The sequence below is a fragment of the Symphodus melops genome, assembly GCF_947650265.1.
Source record: "Symphodus melops genome assembly, chromosome: 21".
Classification (NCBI taxonomy): domain Eukaryota; kingdom Metazoa; phylum Chordata; class Actinopteri; order Labriformes; family Labridae; genus Symphodus; species Symphodus melops.
The window spans coordinates 3512866-3534329 of record NC_136711.1 but is presented as its reverse complement, the minus strand read 5'-3'; the positions used below and the strand labels follow the sequence as shown (position 1 = coordinate 3534329).

Sequence of the window (21464 nt, the reverse complement as noted above, 5' to 3'; positions counted from 1 at the left end):
GCTTCCGCGATATTTTCTATCACTTCTTTACAGAAGACGTAAACCCTGGAAAGAAAGACACATATTTCAATTAACTTATAGTTTAACAGTTAATGCTTTTTAATTTTTTAAGGCTTATATAGATGAAGATGCATCATGGAAGTATATATCTCGACAATCATTTAATTTCCTATTCGTCCTGGAGACGCTAGGTGGCGGTAATCAAAATGCTCACTCAACGTTTTTCGGGTCAAAGTTCAAAGTTGAAGAAAATCAGCAGCGTCTACTTTACGTTAGCGAACAATGGCTAAACATCATCCAGATTTGATCTTCTGCAGAAAACAAGCCGGCGTCGGTATGTTTTAACCTATAATTTACCGTTCATTGAATTAATGCTGATATCTGTTCTACAGCTTCATGTCTTTTGCTGTTTTGTTTTTTTCTTCGCGCTAACTTTAGCTTCTATGCTAACACTGACAGCATGGGTTTCATTCAAAGTGAGTTAGCCGAGGTGCTAGGTTACGTTTTACAGGATGTTAATACATTGTTTTTGTAATCTACTGTTATGTAAATATTCTGATCTGACAACGTAGTAAACGATCAATCCTGACCCTATTTATTTTAATTCTTCAGCTATCGGGAGACTCTGTGAGAAATGTAAGTATTTCCTTCATATTTAAACTGTTCTGGTAACTTTAAGTAACGTTATCTTATTTATCCATTTAGTAAACGTTGGGTTAAAATAATTAAACAGCAAATCACAGCCATGGGTCCCTTTTGAATGACTATTTCTTGAAAAACTTTCCCTCGGGATCAATTATCTATCTATCTCCATAAGGAACTATTTTTAATATGTTGTCCTATCTGAATGAAGCAATGTGAGACTTTTGCACATTGATATGAATATCAGAGTTGTACAAAGTGAAGTAGTGGGAGGTTTCATCCGAAGAAATTCTCTTAATTTACATTTTCGACACGTTTTGACTCACATTATTTTTCATCCACCTCCTGTTCATCCTTTTTCCTTCTGAGTCTGCGATGCCAAACAGCCTAATAGAGGGACTGCAGGAAGCTTTATTTAGATATAAATGAGTAAGAAAAGAGAACATTATATCTCCTGCCTGACTTACATAAACAGACAGTTACAGACGTTTGTTTTTCCAGGTTTCCTCCTCCTGAGGTCAAAAGATGTTTTTAAGAACACTAGAGTTTTGACTGATTTTTTTCAGATTGTATTGTTTAAGGCAAACTTTACCAGCCAAAAGTCTTCTTTTATTATCATAAAAACACTCCAAGGACTGATATCCAATGTTGATATCAGTCCTTTATCAGCCAGAAAACGAATATTGGATTTTATCGGACTTCATCTAAAATCTATGATATAAGCGCTCTGATAAGCAGAACATTTTCCACTCCAGCACTTCTATCCAGAGGTGACTCGGTTTCACACTCCAACAAAGTAGATGCTGACTATTGTTCTCTGTTTGAGTACCATCACTTGATCAAGCCTTTTCTAACATTGCACACTACAAAATAAGTAAGAAAAGTATGAGTCGTGCTGATATCGGATCGATATTGGCCAATACTCAAGGCTGCAATATTGGTATGGTATCAGAAGTGAAAAAGTTGTATTGCGACATCCCTAATCAATGTTTTATTATTATTGACCACATTAAAACCTTCGCCGGTCATTTTAGATCTGGTATGTTTTGTGCGGTAGCAGTGGGGGTAAAATGTGTTTTGAAATGTCATTGGTCCAATAAATCACCTGTTTTCCTTCTAAGGTGACGGAAAATGTGTCATCTGCGATTCCTACGTGAGGCCGTGCACGCTGGTGCGCATCTGTGATGAGTGTAACTACGGCTCCTATCAGGGCCGCTGTGTCATCTGTGGAGGGCCGGGAGTGTCTGACGCCTACTACTGCAAAGAGTGCACCATCCAGGAGAAAGATGTGAGCAGCTCGTATACAGAGAGTATCACTTGAAATATGGATTGAAGTCCACGTTAATAAAACGACTGACTTCTTTCTCTGCTTTGTTTCTTTCACAGCGGGATGGCTGTCCTAAGATTGTGAATTTGGGAAGCTCCAAGACGGATCTATTTTATGAAAGGAAGAAGTATGGTTTCAAGAAGAGGTGAAGACGCGATATCCTCATCTTTGTTGTAGTTCAGCTTTTGCAGATTTTTTTTTTTTTTTTTTAACCTACAGAAACTTTTTTTTTTTTGATTTGTCAATAAAGCTCTCTTTTGTATTTCCATCTTTACTTCTGAGTGGCTGCTTGGTGTCTATACTTCAGGTATTATTACGGTCAGGCTTACATGAACTTGGTTGGATATAGTTGAATTTGCTGGGATTTTGGCAGCAATGCACAATTTTTCATTATATAAACAAAAGAAATTTTAAAAAAAAGTATGGTATCTATCAAAGTATGGTATCTATCATGAACAAGATATCATACATTTAGTTTAACTGTCTAATATGCTCAACAGCTTCTGACCCAACTTGGTGTAAAACTTTTGTCTAAACTTCCTCCACCAGAGGGCAGCATCAACCACGATCCTGATAAAAACATCTTTATAATCTGTCATTTAAACAGGCCCAGGTATGCTAGCAGAAAATCCCTTTTTTCTTTTTTTTTTTTTGTCCTAAATTAAAGGCTCACACAACATAGAATATCACTTTCTTCTTTGCGATGCTTTTTATGCACTAAAGTAGACCAGTAGTTCCTTACCCCTTCTGTACCTATGTCTCATGTAAAGCTTATCCCAGACCCCAGGCGGGGAGCTAATGGTGATTGAGACAGTTATTATATTGAAATTAAACGATGTCAAGTTATTTTAATATAAAGTAATGTTCACTGCAGGAATCTAAAAAAACATCCTGCATTCCATTATGCTTTTCCTGAATTTCCCTCGGGATCAATAAAGTATATCTTTTCCCATTTCGTGTTTTAGAGGGCTGAAGCCAGCAGGTAAGAGGCGTGGAGACAATTAGACACTGTCACCCACACCTACAGACAATTTAGTATCACCTATTAACTTAATGAGCATGTCTGGACTGTAGGAGGAAGCCGGAGTACCCAGCAGGAAGCCACTCATGTAAACCCCACACAGAAAGGCGCCTGTCCTACGGGGTTTCAAACCAGGAACCTTCGTACTGCGGGGGAACGAAATCTTGCCAAAAAAGTGACAGCACGTTCATACTCACTGAATGACTTTAATTTTACATCATATATATATATACAAGACAAGAAAAAGTAGCCACACTCAAAATGTCAATAAATTTGAATACAGAGAAATATAAAGACAGAACCAGGAAGGTTAGAAACAACCGCCCTGCCCCCCAAACATTTACTAATTGACATCTTTATTACAGCAGAAAAGATTCAATCAGTGATTAAATCTGGTTAGGAAGACCATAATCATTCATCATGATAGAGCTCTGTTAATATTGATATCTGATAATTACACTTGTGATCCAGAGTGACTTATTGTGACTGCAATCAGAGCTGCGAGCAGTAAAAAGACTTTTACAAAAAGCTGTGGGGACAAAGGCGTCTTTTCTCATTTTCACTTCAAAAACCGAAGTGGAATCAAAATAAGTTTTACACGCTGCAACAAAAGGATATTTATTATTAACAGAAGTGCAAACATTCCCCACACTCAAAAAAAAAACCCTTCCCTATTTCATAATCTTACATTTATTTTGGTTAAACGTCCCTACGTCTAAGAAAGGAAGCACAGCAGAACAAAAATGAAACATTCCCTTTTTTTGTTGTAAGAATTGGACAGAAAATGTATCCTGGTGTTCGTAACACATTTCATTTGTGATACGTTATTTATTATTTACCCTGTAAACTGGCACTGCATTGAAATGGCTTTAAGTGTTCTGGGTGTTCCTTGTTTAAAAAAAAACCAAACAAAATCAAAACAGATGTCCTGATAAAGTCTGCACCTATAGATGCTACACACGTTTGTCAAAATAAATCAAATACATTATATTGCAGAAGAAACCGCCAGATTACAAGCTTCTGAAAAACACAGCCGACAACATTCAGACATAAATGTAAAAAGAAAAAAGCATTCAGTGAAATGTGTACTGTGAGACAGCCTCGTAACACTTCCTACGGTCCCGTGATATATTCTGTGTATCGGAGAATCTTCACTTCTGTGATTCATGAAGATTTATTGATTTAATAGCTACACAAAGAGCTCACTTCTCGTAGGCTTAAGAGTCAGACATTTCCCCTTCAGCTGCCTTTTAATAAGGCACTGATTCAAGTCCCGTGAGCCCCCCCACAATCTACCTCAAACCCAGGTTTGAAAAGGTTCAACATTCTGCTGTTTGGGAGGAAAAAGGTAAATTCATGAAGGAGTGAATGGAGGCTAACGCTAACGGCTGTTCAAAGACTTTACTAGCATGTCGTGTGAAACTAAAGTGGAGAAATAACTATATTCTGCTACAACTATTTACAGCTAATGCACGACAGGATTCTACACGGAAACATTTCCAAAAGTATTCGACGTTAGAGGACGAGTCAGCTCTGACCACCTGCAGAGAGCGAGAAAAACGGCACAAGTGCGACAGTGAGACACAAACGCACAGAGCAGCTCGGTGCCGCCGGTGCTTTACATGAAGCAAAGTGAACACAGCTGGGGGTTTTTTTTTTTTTTTGTTGCCATGTCACTGTTATCCCCTGAAGAAGCTTGATTTATTGGAAATGTCACAGTTAAAAGTTTTGCATCTCTGAACACAAAGATCTCAATTTGAAAATAAAAATGGACGAGTTCAGGACTCAAACATGGAAAGAACTTGAAGCAGCCTGCAAGGTGTATTTCTACAAAACTATAATCAATGACTTACAATCTAGTCACAACTATTGCAACTGCTACTTTAACAACACCCATGTCATTAAAGAATGAAAATAAAACCCACAGTTGACCATAAAATAAACATGAAACATGATCTCTTTCGGCTGAAGGCATACAAACGTCATCAGGAGGCGTCCCGAAGAAGGACTGAAAAATACTCTCTCGACGCCAATCACTCACATGGATGGTTAAAAACAATTCATAAAAAAAAAAGGCAAAAGAAATAAAACAAACTGGCATCTCGTCTCCAAGCGCTATTGCCATGGCAACATCAGTCACACCCTAACACATTGCTCTCCTTCCTCTTCGTCCTCTTCGTCATCTGCTCGATTCTAGTATTTTCACACGCCTTCCCCAACTGCTCGGATTTATTTATTTATAGAGAAATAAATGAATAAATCAACTGCTGTCTATTGGTCTTCCGGCACGGCACTTGAAAGAGAAGAGAAAAGGGATGAATGACAGGAGGAAGAGGAGGGAGAGAGGTCAACATTTGACTAATGACATGATGATCACATGGACTCAGATTTTGAACTGGATACGTCACTCTAAAGAGGCGTTCCCTCTCCCTCCCCTTCCTGTGGTTAACTCTCCCCGTACAGCTGTGCAGTCACTCTGCAAACAATCAGGAACTAAGTGTTCCAGATGCATGTCCATCCCCATCATGTGGAGTAACGCAGAGCATCTTCTTAGCCAAAAAAAAAAAAGAGTCGATCTCGAATCGGAGTTTGAACCCAGAGTGGCTGAATTCACTTACTAAATTTCACAAATTGAACATCAAATTTGCAAATTTTAAACTCTAAAATTCTAAAATTTAGAATTTTGGGGGAATTTAAAAAAAAAAGAAAAAAAGAAAAGGAAACTACCCAAAACAGGGTGTATTTTTGTTGCAAAGGTTTTGAAATAAATATGTATCAAGGTTTTTAATTTCTGGCATCATGACAGCCCTAACCAGGACTGCTCGTGTGTTCTCCCTGACGTGTGGAAACAAAGTGACTGACAGTCCAGTTACACTCTCATGGTCCCTTACAGGGGTCCAAATTTGTCCTGGTAGCGCCCGGCGATGTTCTTGTAACGGCCGCACTCCTTCCGAAGGTCGACGACTTCTGACCTCAGCGCTGCGTTCTCGCGCTCCAGGAAAGCCGCTCGCACCGTGATCTGGTTCTCCTTTAACCTGCGGGCGTCACGTGAGCGCTTGGCCGCCACGTTGTTCTTCTTCCTCCTGCACCAGTACTTGTCATCCTGCAAGGGGAGACGAGCAGAAGAGTTGGACTGAGTCAAGAAAACGACACCACATCCCGACATTCTTTGTGACAACACCCAAATCAGCAACATGAGACATCCAGGCTCCTTTGTGCTGTAAACAAAGCCCGTGTTCTCAGACCGCCGGGAGAAGGAAGAAAACATTGATTTGAAGATTTTCAGGCTGCTGAGTCATTGTGACTCGCCTGAACTGAAGCACTGTGACATCAGCTTCCTTTAAGCACACACTATTCCACCTAATCTAATCACCAACATTACATTTACAGGATTTTTGAGCATGCTTGTCAAGAGTTCCTCAGGCATATTTTAGCCCATTTAGCAATGAACGCTCCCTAACATGTTCACTTTATAGCTCATCTCCTTCCTGATTGTGTCCTAAATATCCTGCAGGGAATCATCCTCATCCAACAACAAAAAACCTACAACAATCAATGTTCTTTCTTATTCATAACCATATAAAAATGCCAAACAGAAGCTTTCATAAACACAAGAGCTAAAGTCACAGCAGACACACTTTACTGTGATATCAATGAATATTTAAAATTCATTACTTTAAAAGCTATGTAGTGTCTTTAAGCTGAATTCTGCTTCTCATTTGGAGGTTTTCTTGAAAGAAAACATCTTTAACAAAGTGATATTAACCGTTGAGACGCTCTGGTCCTTCCACATACCTTCTGTTCATCGGGCACAAACACCTTCTTGGCCTTCTTGATCATAGGCTGAGGCTTGAGCTCGTCGTCAGTGAACTTGTGTTTGCGGGGGTCAAAGAGTTCGCCTCCAGGCACGCTGGACAGGACCAGGTCTGTGGGATCCGGCTCGTAGTTCACATCCACCTCAACCTCATCCGGGTCGACGGGTTCAGGAGTTGCTTCGACGTCTTCAGTCGTCACCTCTGAGTTAAAGGAAGAGGAACGCGAGAACTGAAATATGGGACATCTGCTACTTGGAAATTACAGACAACACGTGAAGCGGCTTCTCTGAGAATTAGCCGGTTCATACACGCCTGTAAAGAAGTCAACATTTACAGAAACATGCTATACATGTTAAGATCGCCCTTTTTAAACTCTACAACGGATGTGGGAGGGTTCAACACGTGCCGACTGCTGATTATCCTGCTGTTAGCTCTGCTATCTTTGCTATGTAGAGGCACCAGCATCTATTTCTGTCGTCCCTTCAACCGTCACCGCCCAAAAGCTCGATCCACGGTGAACTGACCACAACAAATCAGACCAAATCATGTTTGATTGAAATCTGTGTGAGAGCCAAATAACGTTCATAACTGTAAGCATTTAAACTACTGGAAAAACATTTTGAGGTAACTGATAATTAGCAGACGTGGCTACACGCTAACATGACGCGCCATCAAACTCAAGGAATGAATACTAGATTAGAGTTTTAAGAACATTTTCAATTCCTGAATAGTCCTTCTTAAGACTAAATTCATCCCTCTTTGAGCGTAACACCCCCCTGCACTCACCTGCAGCGACATCGCAGATGATCTCAGAGTCACCCTTGATGATCACAATCTCCTCTGCACAACCGTCCAGTTCCTGAATGGGCAGCAGAGACACTGTGGACACATCCCCCGGCTTTGTGACCTTCACCTGTGTCGAGGCGCTTGCTTTTACTTTCCCCGGCTTCACAGCAGCCGTCTGGCCGCCCTTTAGGGAGTCCACGTCGGGCAATGTGGCGATGCCATTTTCCATGAGGAACTCTTCAAGGTCCATGTACTCCAGGTGGAAGTTTTCTCCATCATAGGGAATGGTTTTCTCCCAGATAGCGGGGGTCAGGGCGGCCATAGAACCCATGTCGCTCCCTCCTTCAAGGTCAACAGTATTTCCCAGGGAAAGCTTTTCTTTGTCTGTGTCTGAAACACAAGAAACAGGTTTCAAAATGAGAAAGTCATTTAGTGTCTAGTGTCACTGGGCAGTATGGCTTCTCAACCAAGCACAAATTCACCCTTTAAAACAGGTAGGACTTTATACTCATTATTTATTATTCACTTTTACAGTCAAATGATCAAAGACAGTTAATGAGCCTACATTTAGATTGGATTTGTGTTTTGGTTTCGTGAAACTAAAATTCTATATAGGAGGCTATGTATGTTGTAAGAGCGAGTAATCACTGATAGAAATGAAATAAAACATGTAAAGAAACAAAAGCTATGAAATGAAACGGGAAGCCAATAACACAATTTAGCAGGTCGTGCACTTTTATTACCCTTAGTTATTTTTTTTTAAAGATCATGTAAAAGGTACTTCCTGTCACCAAACCTCCATAGCAAATGAGTGGTGTGTAAGAAAAGTCTGGATGGTTCTGAGAAAACCTTTTTAAAAACCATTGTGGGGCTATTAAAGCTGCGATGAGCTGGCCGGATGTGGCATTCAATGAAGCATTTAAACATGTCAACCTGTTAAAAACAATACAAAGACAATCCAAAACAAACCATTAAGCCATCAGATTTTCCATTTTAATCAACTTGTAAATTAATCAATATCAATTTCAACAAAACAATATTCTAGTTTAAATATTGTGCAGATAAAAGCTCTCATCCCCCACACACTAGGTAGGTAACATGAAGTCGAGGGTGGGGGGGGGGGGGGGGGGGGGGGTCTGGACACAGTGTACATACGAGTTTCTAACAGGAGACACTTTGTTCTTTACATTATTATGACGCCATTCGGGCTCATGTGTGTTCGGCTTTTTCCGGCCGAACTCGTGCTATGCTACATCTACCATCTACCCCCTTCCACGTACCGTCGTCGCCGTCCAGAATATTTGGCGGAGGCATCTCCAATACTTTCTTCAAAACCACCGGGAAAGAACTCGGGGCCCCGGTGGCCGTTTCCAGAGTGACAACAACCGGCTCTCCCGACATTTTTGCCGCTTGTTGTCGTGTCGTTTGTCCAAAGTGGCAAGATCAGCAGCTGTCCTGTTTACCGCGGCTCTATTTAACGCCTCGCAAACCAAAACACGCTTAAATTTGCAAAACAAACAGCTAAGGTTGGAGCACTCAAGTATTTCACTGAGTTTTTGTCTCACTTCCTTGAAGAAAAGTGATATCCAGAAGGTTGCAGCACAAACCGCGCCTCCCCGTCGAAGACTGATCCCTCTTCTTATAAATATTCATTAAAAAAAATAATAATAAGAAAGGCGGAGCTTGAAGACAGGAGCCAATCACAACCTTCGGTACAGCACTGGCTGAGATCCCATTGGTTGACCGAGTTATATATGTTCAGTTTAACACAGTCCAGAATCAGCTGTCACGTGCAGACAACGTTGACACGTATAGATCCAATCTGACCTATTTCTCTGCTCCAGTGAAGTTTGCTTTTCTAACATCCACATTTTAAATAGTGTTTCATATTAAAATGCAAATATGAATTAATTTATACGACATAACTAGGTTAATGAGATCTCAGTCAGTAATTATTAAGTATTTACAGTGCAATAAGCTTTCCGCCGAATACCCCTTAGCATACGATCACCTTTTTTTAATTCCTCAAGAAATTGCGTTCGCTATTTAACTAATGACAGACCATTGTATGAAAGTAACATGCGACATATAGCTGACCACATGTGTAGCCTATATGGTGCAATAGCAGCCCCTTTCACATGCCAAAACATGTGCAGCGTTGGCTTTTGTATTATCTACAGGCTGCGTCCAATGGAGCCGCGCCATACCTCCCACCATGCAGCCATATACCTCCCCCCATCCAACATATCAGGGCAAACTTTTACACACAAGTCTAAGAGAGGCCACAACAGTAAAAAAAAAAAAAAAAAAAAAAAAGGGAAAAAACAAACAAGCTTGTAGCAATAGATTTGACTCATAACAGCATAACATTGATGTTTTAAAGTAGTATATTTTGTATAATTATTGAGGAAACAAACAGGATGTGCTTGTCAGCTTTAAAAACACAAACCTACTGGGAGAACATCATGCTCCTGTTGTCTGAAATACTGTATGAATTCACTTGAACACCCTGAACATCCCCTGAGTCTATTCCAACCTCAGTAAGATGAGTAGCAAAGAGGAACTCACCACAGTCCAACCTGCGGTGGTTGTAAAGAAGGGACATGTTGTGTATGTTGTTTGTGTTATCAGAGCAACACACACACACACACACACACACACACACACAAACGGCTCTCTGTTTAAGGCACAACATATGTAGAAGGACAAAGCCCTCAAGGTCAGCTGATAGAGTGAGCAAACATTCCTCAACGCTTTATTTAAAGCCTTTAGCTTTGAGAAAATGTCACCAAACACAAGAGGCCAGTGTGGACACTGTGGTGAGGCAGAAACATCCTCTCTGCTTGCTAATTCACATAAATACACTCTTTACTGTTCAGTAAGTTAAAAACGCACTGATATTTTTAATTAGCAATTTTCTTGATGGTTAATAACTTTGGTCATTTAGCACATGCAGTTACATTCATGAGTGTATTAAGGCAGGAACGTTTGCTGCATACTTTTCTATGCTGGGACCTCTTGCTCTGTGTGGTGTCTTTCAAAAAAAGTTACAATTCAGTATCCGAAAGAGTGAATGTAATCGAAGCAGATATGAGAGAAGAGAACAGCTCCTGAGTCCTCAGATCAGATCATACATTTAGATTGTGTACAACATTACACACAATCTAAAAATATAACCACACAACTTTGACCACACAGCCATATCAGATGAACAATAATGAAATCTGCTCTGTCACAGTACAGTACAGTGTTGCTGTATGTTCTTATAGATCATGTTCCCCTATTGACCAGCATGACTGTAAAATTATGTTCTTATATGTCATGGTTTCTGCTGGAGCTTCCTGCTCCTGATACCCCGCCTTCCTGCACTCACTCCTCTGCTCACTGTCCATTCTGCACCTGCCAGCCTTCCCCCCTGTTCTTGGTCTCAGCCAATCATCCGTCAGCCTCCTGGATCCTGCCACTCACCTGTTGCTCATCTGCTCATTACCCTCTCTATATAGACTTGGTCAATCTCCCCCCTGCTTTGTCTGATCGTCATAGTTGTTACCGCCTGCAGAGCCTCAAGCCAGTTTGTTTTCGCCTGTTGGATATCTCCCTGTATTACTTGGGACTGGATTTCTTGATTTTTTTCTTGTTCTTGTTTTTGTTTATGGACGTATGGTACTCTGCCTTAAAGATCAAGTAAAGTTTCAGTTTTTTTGCCTTACTCCTGCCTCTGCTTGTTCATTCTGCTATTGGGTCTTCTCTGAACCGTAACAGTACGATCAGACCAAGAATGGACCCAGCAGAATTTCAACATCTCTTTGCACAGGTGGACAAGCAAGGGTCCGCCCTCAACACTCATCAGCAGGAGATGGCCGCGGTGACACAGCACCTGCAAGTACTCACAAACAGTGTGGATCACCTGTCGACCCAGCTACAGCAGCTTCAGGCTGCAAACCTGTCCAGCAACACAGCCTCACCTGCAGCTTCAGCACTACCGCCCCCGCTTCCTCTGGCACCACAACCCAGTCACGAGCCGCGTTTGCCTCCTCCTAGTCACTACAGCGGTGAGCCTGGCCTGTGCCGTTCTTTTCTATCTCAATGTTCTCTGGTGTTCGAACTGCAACCCTCCTGCTTCCCATCTGAGCGCTCCCGAGTTGCCTACATCATCACTCTCCTGGATGGAAGAGCGAGGGAGTGGGGTACTTCAGTGTGGGAGGCTAATTCACCTGTATGTGCCTCCCTGGATGTGTTCATTCAGGAAATGAAGAAGGTGTTCGACAGGTCCGTCAGTGGCAGAGAGGCGGCCCGGGTATTGCTACAGTCACGCCAAGGGAGGAGGTCAGTTTCTGATTACGCCATTGACTTTCGTACATTGGCAGCCAGTTGCTCTTGGAATTCAGAGGCTCAGTTCGATGCCTTTTTGAATGGACTGTCGGAGACTATAAAGGATGAGCTAGCCACCTGTGAGTTGCCTGCCACACTAGACTCACTCATTGACTTAGCCATTCGTATGGATACCAGGCTAACGCAGAGACAGAGAGAGAAGCTTGCTAGGCGCCCTCAGTTTCCTCCTTACAGATCACCAGCAGGGGAACCAGCTCCGAGCCCCTCAGTCCCCGAGCCCATGCAGGTTGACCGGACCCAGTTGTCCTCTGTGGAACGACGACGACGCATCGCTACAGGTTCCTGCCTTTACTGTGGTCAGCCGGGACACTACGTTGCTTCCTGCCCGTTAAAAGACAACGCTCGCCGGTAGAACGGGAGTTACTGGTGAGCGTCCTTCCATTCTCTGAATCTTCCGTTAAACGTTCTCTTCTAACAGCCACTCTACAGTGGAGAGATCAGCGACTAGAGGTTGCTGTGTTAGTGGACTCTGGTGCGGACGAAAGTATGATTGACACAGCCCTGGTCAGGCAACTAGGTATTCTCACTCAAAAACTTCCCCAAACCATTCAAGCCAACGCACTCAACGGGCAGCCTCTTGCGAAGGTGAAATATATTACCGAACCTGTTTCACTCCGAATTTCTGGTAACCACTGTGAAATGATTCCCCTGCACCTGATTGACACTCCTCAGGTTCCCATAATATTGGGCTATCCCTGGCTGGTCAAACATAACCCACACATGGACTGGGCAAATAACACCATTTTGGGGTGGAACACCTTTTGTTTGTCTAAGTGTCTCTTGTCAGCCTTACCACCAGGTGGCGTTGTGGAGCCTCAGGAGGAGTTTCCGGACCTGGCTGCAGTGCCAGCGGATTATCTAGACCTTAAAACCGTATTCAGCAAGTCGCGTGCTACCACTCTTCCTCACCACCGGCCATACGACTGTGCTATAGATCTGCTGCCTGGAACTTCACCACCTAAGGGTAGGCTCTACTCTCTGACAGCCCCTGAAATGGGGGCCATGAACAAGTACATTAAGGATGCTTTGTCAGCGGGCATTATCCGACCATCCTCTTCTCCAGCAGGGGCAGGTTTTTTCTTTGTGGAGAAAAAGGACAGATCCCTTAGGCCTTGTATTGACTATCGGGGGCTGAATGACATTACTATTAAGAATCGTTACCCCTTGCCACTAATATCCTCTGCTTTTGAGAACCTACAGGGAGCTACTATCTTCTCAAAACTGGACCTCCGCAACGCTTATCATCTGATAAGAATTCGTGAGGGAGATGAGTGGAAGACAGCCTTTAACACTCCTAGTGGACACTATGAATACCTGGTAATGCCTTTTGGTTTGACTAATGCCCCTGCCGTATTTCAGACCCTTGTTAATGACGTGTTGCGGGACATGGTTAATAGGTTTGTCTATGTTTACCTGGATGATATTTTGATCTTTTCCAAGTCCCCCCAGGAGCATGTGCAGCATGTGAGGCAGGTCCTGCAGCGCCTACTGGAGAATCAGTTGTATGTGAAGGCTGAGAAGTGTGATTTTCACCGGGACACTGTGTCCTTTTTGGGATTCGTAGTCTCTGCTGGAAGGTTGGAGATGGACTCTGCCAAGGTCAAGGCAGTGTTGGAGTGGCCACAGCCCACCACCAGGAAGGAGCTCCAAAGGTTTCTGGGGTTTGCCAACTTTTATAGAAGGTTCATACGCAATTACAGTTCTGTTGCCTCTCCACTAACGGCTCTCACCTCTCCCAAGGTTCTGTTTTCCTGGTCAGCTTCTTTAGAGGAGGCTTTTTGTAGGCTTAAGAAAGCCTTCACTTCTGCTCCTATCCTAATCACACCCGACCCTCGGCTCCAATTTGTGGTTGAGGTGGATGCCTCTGATGTAGGAGTGGGGGCCGTCCTGTCTCAGCGCTCCGCCAAGGATAATAAGATGCACCCCTGTGCCTTCTTCTCTCATCGTCTGTCTTCCACAGAGAGGAACTATGACATCGGCGATCGGGAACTGTTGGCTGTCAAGTTGGCTTTGGAGGAATGGAGACACTGGTTGGAGGGGGCGGAGAAAACATTCTTGGTGTGGACGGACCACAAGAACCTGGAGTATATGAAAACGGCAAAGCGTCTGAATTCCAGACAGGCTAGGTGGGCACTATTTTTCTCACGTTTCCACTTCACTCTCTCCTACCGTCCAGGGTCCAAAAATATGAAGCCAGATGCTTTGTCACGCCAGTTCATCAAGGAGGGGGAATTACCTAAGTCGGACACTATCCTGCCCGGCCAGTGTCTTGTTGCTACGGTACGGTTTGCAGTTGAGCAAAGAGTACTGGAGGCCCTCCGTCAGCATCCATCCCCAGGTAAAGAGCCTAGGGGGAGTCTATTTGTCCCTGTGTCTGTCCGCTCTCAGGTCCTCCAGTGGGCTCATGCATCAAGACTGGCCTGCCACCCGGGGATTCAACGCACCTTGGCTCTTATCCGCCAGCGGTTTTGGTGGCCCCACATGCAAAAGGATGTGCTGGAGTATGTGGCTGCCTGTCCCAACTGTGCCCAGGGGAAAACATCTAACCGTCCTCCTGCTGGACTGTTACACCCATTGCCAATTCCCCGCCGACCCTGGTCACACATAGCCCTGGATTACATCACCGGTCTTCCGAACTCAGATGGTAACACAGTGGTCCTGACAGTAGTAGATCGTTTTTCTAAGTCTGTGCATTACATTCCACTGCCTAAACTTCCCACGGCTAATGAGACTGCTCAAATCCTTGTACAACATGTTTTTAGGATACACGGCCTGCCTACCTCCGTGGTCTCCGACAGGGGACCTCAATTTACCTCTCGTTTTTGGAAAGCCTTTTGTACCCTCATAGGTGCATCAGTTCAGTTGTCTTCTGGCTTCCATCCACAGACCAATGGTCAGACTGAGAGGGCCAATCAACACCTCGAGACCGCACTCCGTTGCATGGTGAGCCAAAACCCGTCCTCTTGGAGTCAGTTTCTTCCATGGGTGGAGTATGCACACAATGCACTTCCTGTTTCTGCTACTGGCCTCTCCCCATTTCAAGTTTGTTTTGGATATCAACCCCCATTGTTCCCCTCACAAGAGGAGGAGACATTTGTGCCCTCTGCCCAGGCTTTCGTCCGCAGATGTCATCGGACCTGGAAACAAGCCCGTACCCAACTCCTACGATCTTCTGCCCGTCAAAAGAAACAGGCAGATCGCCACCGGTCCGCTGCTCCCAGATACCGAATAGGACAAAGGGTCTGGTTGTCATCTAGAGATCTACCCCTCCGGACTGTCTCTAGAAAGTTAACTCCGAGGTTTGTTGGTCCATTTCCGGTTTCGAAGATTATTAATCCCGCTGCTGTCCGTTTACAGTTGCCCCGGACCCTTCGGAGAATACACCCCACCTTTCACGTGTCCTGTATTAAGCCAGTACGCACCAGCACACACATCCCACCCGCCAACCCTCCTCCTCCTCCCCAGCTCATCGATGGAGAAGAAGTCTATGCGGTCAAGAAACTCCTCAAGGCTCGACGGTGGGGAAGAGGAATTCAATATTTGGTGGACTGGGAGGGCTACGGTCCTGAGGAAAGGTCGTGGGTTTCGGCTAAGGACGTCTACGACCCCGCCCTCATCAGGGAGTTTCATCGTCTGCACCCAGAACAGCCCAGTAGGACACCTGGAGGTGTCCGTAGAGGGGGGGGTACTGTCATGGTTTCTGCTGGAGCTTCCTGCTCCTGATACCCCGCCTTCCTGCACTCACTCCTCTGCTCACTGTCCATTCTGCACCTGCCAGCCTTCCCCCCTGTTCTTGGTCTCAGCCAATCATCCGTCAGCCTCCTGGATCCTGCCACTCACCTGTTGCTCATCTGCTCATTACCCTCTCTATATAGACTTGGTCAATCTCCCCCCTGCTTTGTCTGATCGTCATAGTTGTTACCGCCTGCAGAGCCTCAAGCCAGTTTGTTTTCGCCTGTTGGATATCTCCCTGTATTACTTGGGACTGGATTTCTTGATTTTTTTCTTGTTCTTGTTTTTGTTTATGGACGTATGGTACTCTGCCTTAAAGATCAAGTAAAGTTTCAGTTTTTTTGCCTTACTCCTGCCTCTGCTTGTTCATTCTGCTATTGGGTCTTCTCTGAACCGTAACATTATATGTGTCAGGATGGCCTAAAGCATGAACTATAGGCCAATGTTCAGATTGAATTTCCACATTAGTATGGTCAAAGGCATGTGACTGTCATGTTCCTTCATGCCTGCATCTCAGACAGCTCCTTCATAAAGTTTATATGAATGTCCTAAACTTGCTCTAAAAGCCTTGAAATAATCATATATGTTCAAATAGATTTGTGAATTAGTAGGTACATTTTATCAAAGACAAATCAGATCACTGACAGGTCATTTGTTATAGCCTACAGTCAGTGGGGTTCTTGAAAAACAAAAAATAATTCAGTAGCAAAATACAACCAAGCCTGCAAAATATAATGAAACCCTTTTTTAACAGGGCAGGAAGCAACAGATCACCTTTCATTGTAAAAAAAAAAAGTTTTCAACTTTAATCTGATCGAGGTCTAACAGAGCCCTCTAGTGAGTAAACCATGAAGCTACAAAAGCTAGAATATAAAAATAATCACCCACTCATTACTGATGTCTTGATAGTTGTAAGTGCCGGTTACCTGTAATCAATGAGATCGAGACGGCTCTGTGTGGAAGTGCTGGCAGCCACTTATTTTCAACTCCTAACAAGACAATCCCCCAAGACACAAGTGGGTGCTCGAGAGTCGCGCATCTAAACCACTACCATAACAACTGACAGATGAGCGCGCGTGACAAACAAACACACTGAGTTAAAACAGATCACCACCATCTGTTGATTTTTCACATTCACGCAATATTCAACAATAATACACTTGGATAATTCAAACGACTATCAATGTATTTTTTAATGCCTAATGTTGCATTGTTTTGTTAGGTCACTATGTCTAACTGAGGGATTTTTCTTTAAAAAAAAATAAAAAATTAAAACGCAGACGAGTCCTGAAAATGAGCCATGAAACATGTGCAGCCCATTTAAAGGATCCATTAGATGAAGAACTCACGGAGAGGTCTGTCAGGTTTTGACACGTTGCTGACAACATATTTTGCACTGAAACTTGTTCTGCACTTAGTTTCACAGAAATGCCTTGCCTAGATGTCTTGCAGTAAAACTATCTAATTGGGAAGCAATTTATTTTTATTTTTATTTTCCGAAAGAGAGGTTTATTAAAATAACTCGCCAAACCTTTGGATTCAAACCAGAACCATGGGTCCAGATACCTCTCAGTCCTGCAGGCGGACTAACTCCCATGTCGCGCAGCTGACAGAGATCACGCAACAAACACGCATTTGTTTGCAGATACTCAGAAAACACTTTATAAGTACTTCTTAAGTCTCGGTGGTGCATGTGTCTTGAAATAAAACCAATGATTATACATTCACTGTTCTAATAGACTGACACTTACCATTATCGTCAAAGTTTGGGAGAGTAAATGGGTGCTCAAGAATCGCCTTGAAAATCTCCGGGATTTCTGTAGACATGTTTCCTTTATATTTCAGTACAATAACAAATTGTTTCGGAGTAGATCAGTTGCTCTGAGGAAGCAATACAAGAGTAAAATAAAGTAAAGACAGACTGCACAAGACCAGGGAGGTCGACCTGCGTTTACACCAGCCTGACAGCTTTCATAACTTGTGCAACAGATCAAAACGCAGACAGTTGACACCGCTGAACTCTTCGCAAGTTACTTAACGCGGTCCCACCCCTCACCTCCCGTCCAGCCAATCAGCAGCTTACTTTCCACCACCCATCGACGGAAAGAGCGTCCATTGGTTAAAGGGCATTTCTATCACAACAGTGAAAGCCAATCACACGCTGTATTTCTGTTACCTAAGGGGGAAAAAAGTTGAGAGCCCAAATGAAGACAGTTATGTAAACGAATAAATTGGATATAAAACAGGAAATAACATTTCAAATCTTTGTTTACCGTCTAATTATTGCCTGGTGAGTTATTAATAGCCTAATTACAACAAATGTTTATTACTATGATAAATTGATCAATGTATGCTTTACACACATGACACGAACGCCTATAAATAAATTTGTGCATGGTGAGATCTGTGTGCGCGTGTGCTCGTAGCCTAGATATGATTCGTGTTAAAGCTATAAGCCTACGTTTATAATGGCTCATCTCCACTTGGGTGTGTTTTGAAAGATGCAAATGAACTGGCGTGAGTCAGTGGCACACCTGGCTGCATTAGAGCCTATAAATTATTTAAGGAAGGGCTCAGACTGAAGAGAGCTGCAGAAAATATTTCCACGTGCATGACTGTTTTTGTGAACCCACTTCAGCCACGTGTGTTACATTTAACTAACCCTCATGAGACCGTGACGCAGCAGTCTGGGGTCATTCTACACGTTCCAGTGTTCCCAGAACTGTATGTCCTTTAGGTCCCGTCTCATTACGAAAACAAATATCTAAAGATTGGCAATGCTTGGCAGTCCAAAAAAAAAAAGTTACCATAAGGTGTTTAGGTGCAGACAGGAATGTTGATCATTTCAAACACTGAAAGCATCAGGTCGAGTAAACTGTCTTAATGCGCATTTCGGTTTTAAAGATGATTACGTCAGCAGGAACTCTGAAAAGGCATTGAACATTTGAACTCTTCATCTTGATATCCTGCGATAAAAGCATTGTGATTTACTGGAGTAAAATAAAATCACATTGCATAGTATTGATAAAATGTTTTAATACCTGAAGCGTACAGACAGTTATTAAAAACAATTAATAAATGAATGCATTCAAACACGTAGAATCAATTCAATTAAAGGGTCCAGGGTTTTTACGTTTTGGTTAAGGCTATGCATTCATTTCATTCACTAAAGTATTCATGTAGTAACAACCAATCACAGCAAACAGAGTGACGCTCTATGATCAGCCATGATGCGTTCTGCTGATGGAGACGCTCTTCTTAAATTTGAAACTACAAATACTCATTAACTCACAACTATAACCAAATAATGATCAGCAACATGTCATGTCAGTTTCATCAGGAATAAAAAAAAAAATGTGAATTTGGTGCAAAGACAAAAGAAAAACTCACTCCCATTTTTTTTTTTTCTAAAACAGTCCGTTTATTAAATGCTTTCAAGAGATTTGGTCCACTTGTGTGATCATGAACTTCCAACCAGGGAGGGGAAAAGAGAAAACAAAGTCCAGAAGGAGAAACAGAACATTAAACAACAAAATGTAAAAATTCAGTACAAAAAGAGGCCTTGATTTTTCCACTTCTAAACAACCCTGGTTCCTCTATTCGTGTGGTTGAAAACAATTCGAATAGCCAATCATTTTGATGATTGAAAATCAATAAATGAAGTTTTTTTTTTTGTGTGGCTGTGTAGATGTGTTGTTAAGAGAGAATCGTGCGACATAAACTGGTTTACAGGGGAAGCAGAAGGCAGGGTGTGTCACGTTTTTCAAAACAAAATGAAAAAGTTTTACGATCAGAAACTTTTCCCACAGTCGAGTTAAAGTGCAGCAGGACGCAGGAACCAAAACAGATGCTCCAGCTTGCACAAAAGCTGTTTATTTTAAATCAGTGAGTGGACAAAGATGATCTTCAAGATACTTTAAAGTAAACCCCAACCAAACACCTCAGGACATTTCTTTTGGATGTGCCAATAGTTTGTTTTTATTGTAATAAAGAACTGGAGGCGTCATCCTGCAAGCTTCTGATTCCTCAGCTTTCTTTAGCAAGATTAAAATCAGCTGTATTTGCTACGTTTGGCTGACAAAGGAAACACAGTGAAGTGAAGCATAACACCAAAACACACACTTAATGTTTTCAAGACAAAGTCAGACTTGAAGAAATACAAGTTTGTGTGATTTGTTGTTACGTGCACGGCCTCCCCATAACTTCCTCATCGTTCTCCTGCACTTCCAACACACAGCACAGGTATCCAGGTTTGTTTTTCTCTCTGTGTCAGTTACATCATAAACGCTCGACTCTCTCCAACACTTGAGGAGGAGCTTCTTATCAAATGCTTTTTCTTCTTTTCTGCAAAACAACTACAGGAAAAAAAAAAAGGAAATCAACAAAGATGAAAGATGAAAGACTGACTTACAACGGTCTCGAACTGGCTCATCAACATCAAAAGACATGTTCACTGATCAGTGTAAATACTTGGTGTTATTTTACTTTCCGATGTTGCCTGGCAACAGCCTGGTAAAGCCGAAGTAAAGATTAACCAAGCCCCGTCTTTGCTGATGTTCATCTCTCATCCTAAATGCTTTGCAAATACTAAACGAAACTAACGAAAAAGAGCATTTGAGAGTGCAGCTCCTCACGACACCCAGAGCTACAAGATGGGAACACATCATCGACCAGAGCAAAACTCTACCACAGCCACAGAAAAAAAGACCCAGCTCCACCATCTCTTATCTAAATTACCTTATAAGGGTGTCTAAGTATTATAATAAGTATCAGGTATCATATAGTGTATATATAGTAAGCAGGATTATACAATAGGGGTATGTATCATCTTATAGGTGTAGTATATCGAATAAGGCGCTATATGGGAGTAGATAGGCTCCTATGTATGCTTTTGATTCCACAGATCTGTCGTTGAATCAATATAAACATCAATGCGCAGCACAGGCAGCGAGCAGCGAGCTCCGTTTGTTGGTTCAAAACTACGACCACGCCAAAGGGTAAAAGCGTTATCTTCAGTCATCAATTACAAGCGTTAACCTTTGGCCAGTGCGTAAACAATCCTCACACCTCCAAACAGAGCTGGGACGACATTCACATCGAGAAGGTCTGCTGTCGTCTCGTCTCAACAACGACCACGACGACTCACAGAGCCTTTACAGGAGTCATCGAGAGCTGGACGTCTGCTGCTCGCTGCCTCTCACGCCGAGCCGTGCACTGCTGCATACACAGACGCATATTACTGTTCATTATTATATTCATACATGGATACATTTATAAGAGTTATACATAGCAAATAACATACATATATCAATAGCATATAGAGAAGAAATGGAAATAGTCAATAGATAGCAATCATTATCGTCATCATATTCATCATAATACTAGGAGTAGTAATACGATCCCTCAGAGAAGCTAACAGCGGGGCTGTTCCAGACAACGGGTTCAAAAATCAACAATCCCAGCAAACGGTCGCAGAGTGACCAGCGAAACTGACCCGAGAGCCATGACACGTGGTTCGGACAGTGCTTTGCTTTGAAACCTAAATATTCACGAGGGGATGACGTCGACAGAAGACAAGACATCCTCTGTGTCAAAAATCTTTTATTATTAATCTACTGAACAGAAATGGGGAGCTTTAACAAACAAAATGTCAACTGTCTCTTCTTCATGGATTTTGCTCCACTTTACAGTCGTTTTCTTTGGCGCCGATTGCCTCTCAATATTCATAAAGAAAAAAACGTCAGGATGA

The 21464-nt window shown here is 42.7% G+C and overlaps 2 protein-coding genes across 3 annotated transcripts; one reads left to right on the top strand and one right to left on the bottom strand.

Annotated features, from left to right (window-relative positions):
* Nucleotides 1-55: 55 nt before the first annotated feature.
* On the top strand, nucleotides 56-2243 carry phf5a (PHD finger protein 5A). The gene is made up of 4 exons (XM_079334169.1): nucleotides 56-334; nucleotides 613-636; nucleotides 1764-1930; nucleotides 2029-2243. Exons 1-4 carry the CDS (start codon nucleotides 283-285, stop codon nucleotides 2116-2118), a joined length of 333 nt encoding a protein of 110 aa, XP_079190295.1. The 5' UTR covers nucleotides 56-282; the 3' UTR covers nucleotides 2119-2243.
* Nucleotides 2244-3176: 933 nt separating this feature from the next.
* Nucleotides 3177-17716, bottom strand: tefa (TEF transcription factor, PAR bZIP family member a). 2 transcript variants are annotated; one of them, XM_079372754.1, is made up of 5 exons: nucleotides 17467-17716; nucleotides 7592-7981; nucleotides 6786-7006; nucleotides 5882-6093; nucleotides 3177-5283 (listed from the first exon to the last, which is right to left on the bottom strand). In XM_079372754.1, exons 1-5 carry the CDS (start codon nucleotides 17540-17542, stop codon nucleotides 5262-5264), a joined length of 921 nt encoding a protein of 306 aa, XP_079228880.1. In that variant the 5' UTR covers nucleotides 17543-17716; the 3' UTR covers nucleotides 3177-5261. The 2 variants fall into 2 exon arrangements, with proteins under 2 accessions (XP_079228880.1, XP_079228879.1); XM_079372753.1 differs by lacking the exon at nucleotides 17467-17716 and adding an exon at nucleotides 8872-9244.
* Between the last annotated feature and the right edge of the window lie 3748 nt (nucleotides 17717-21464).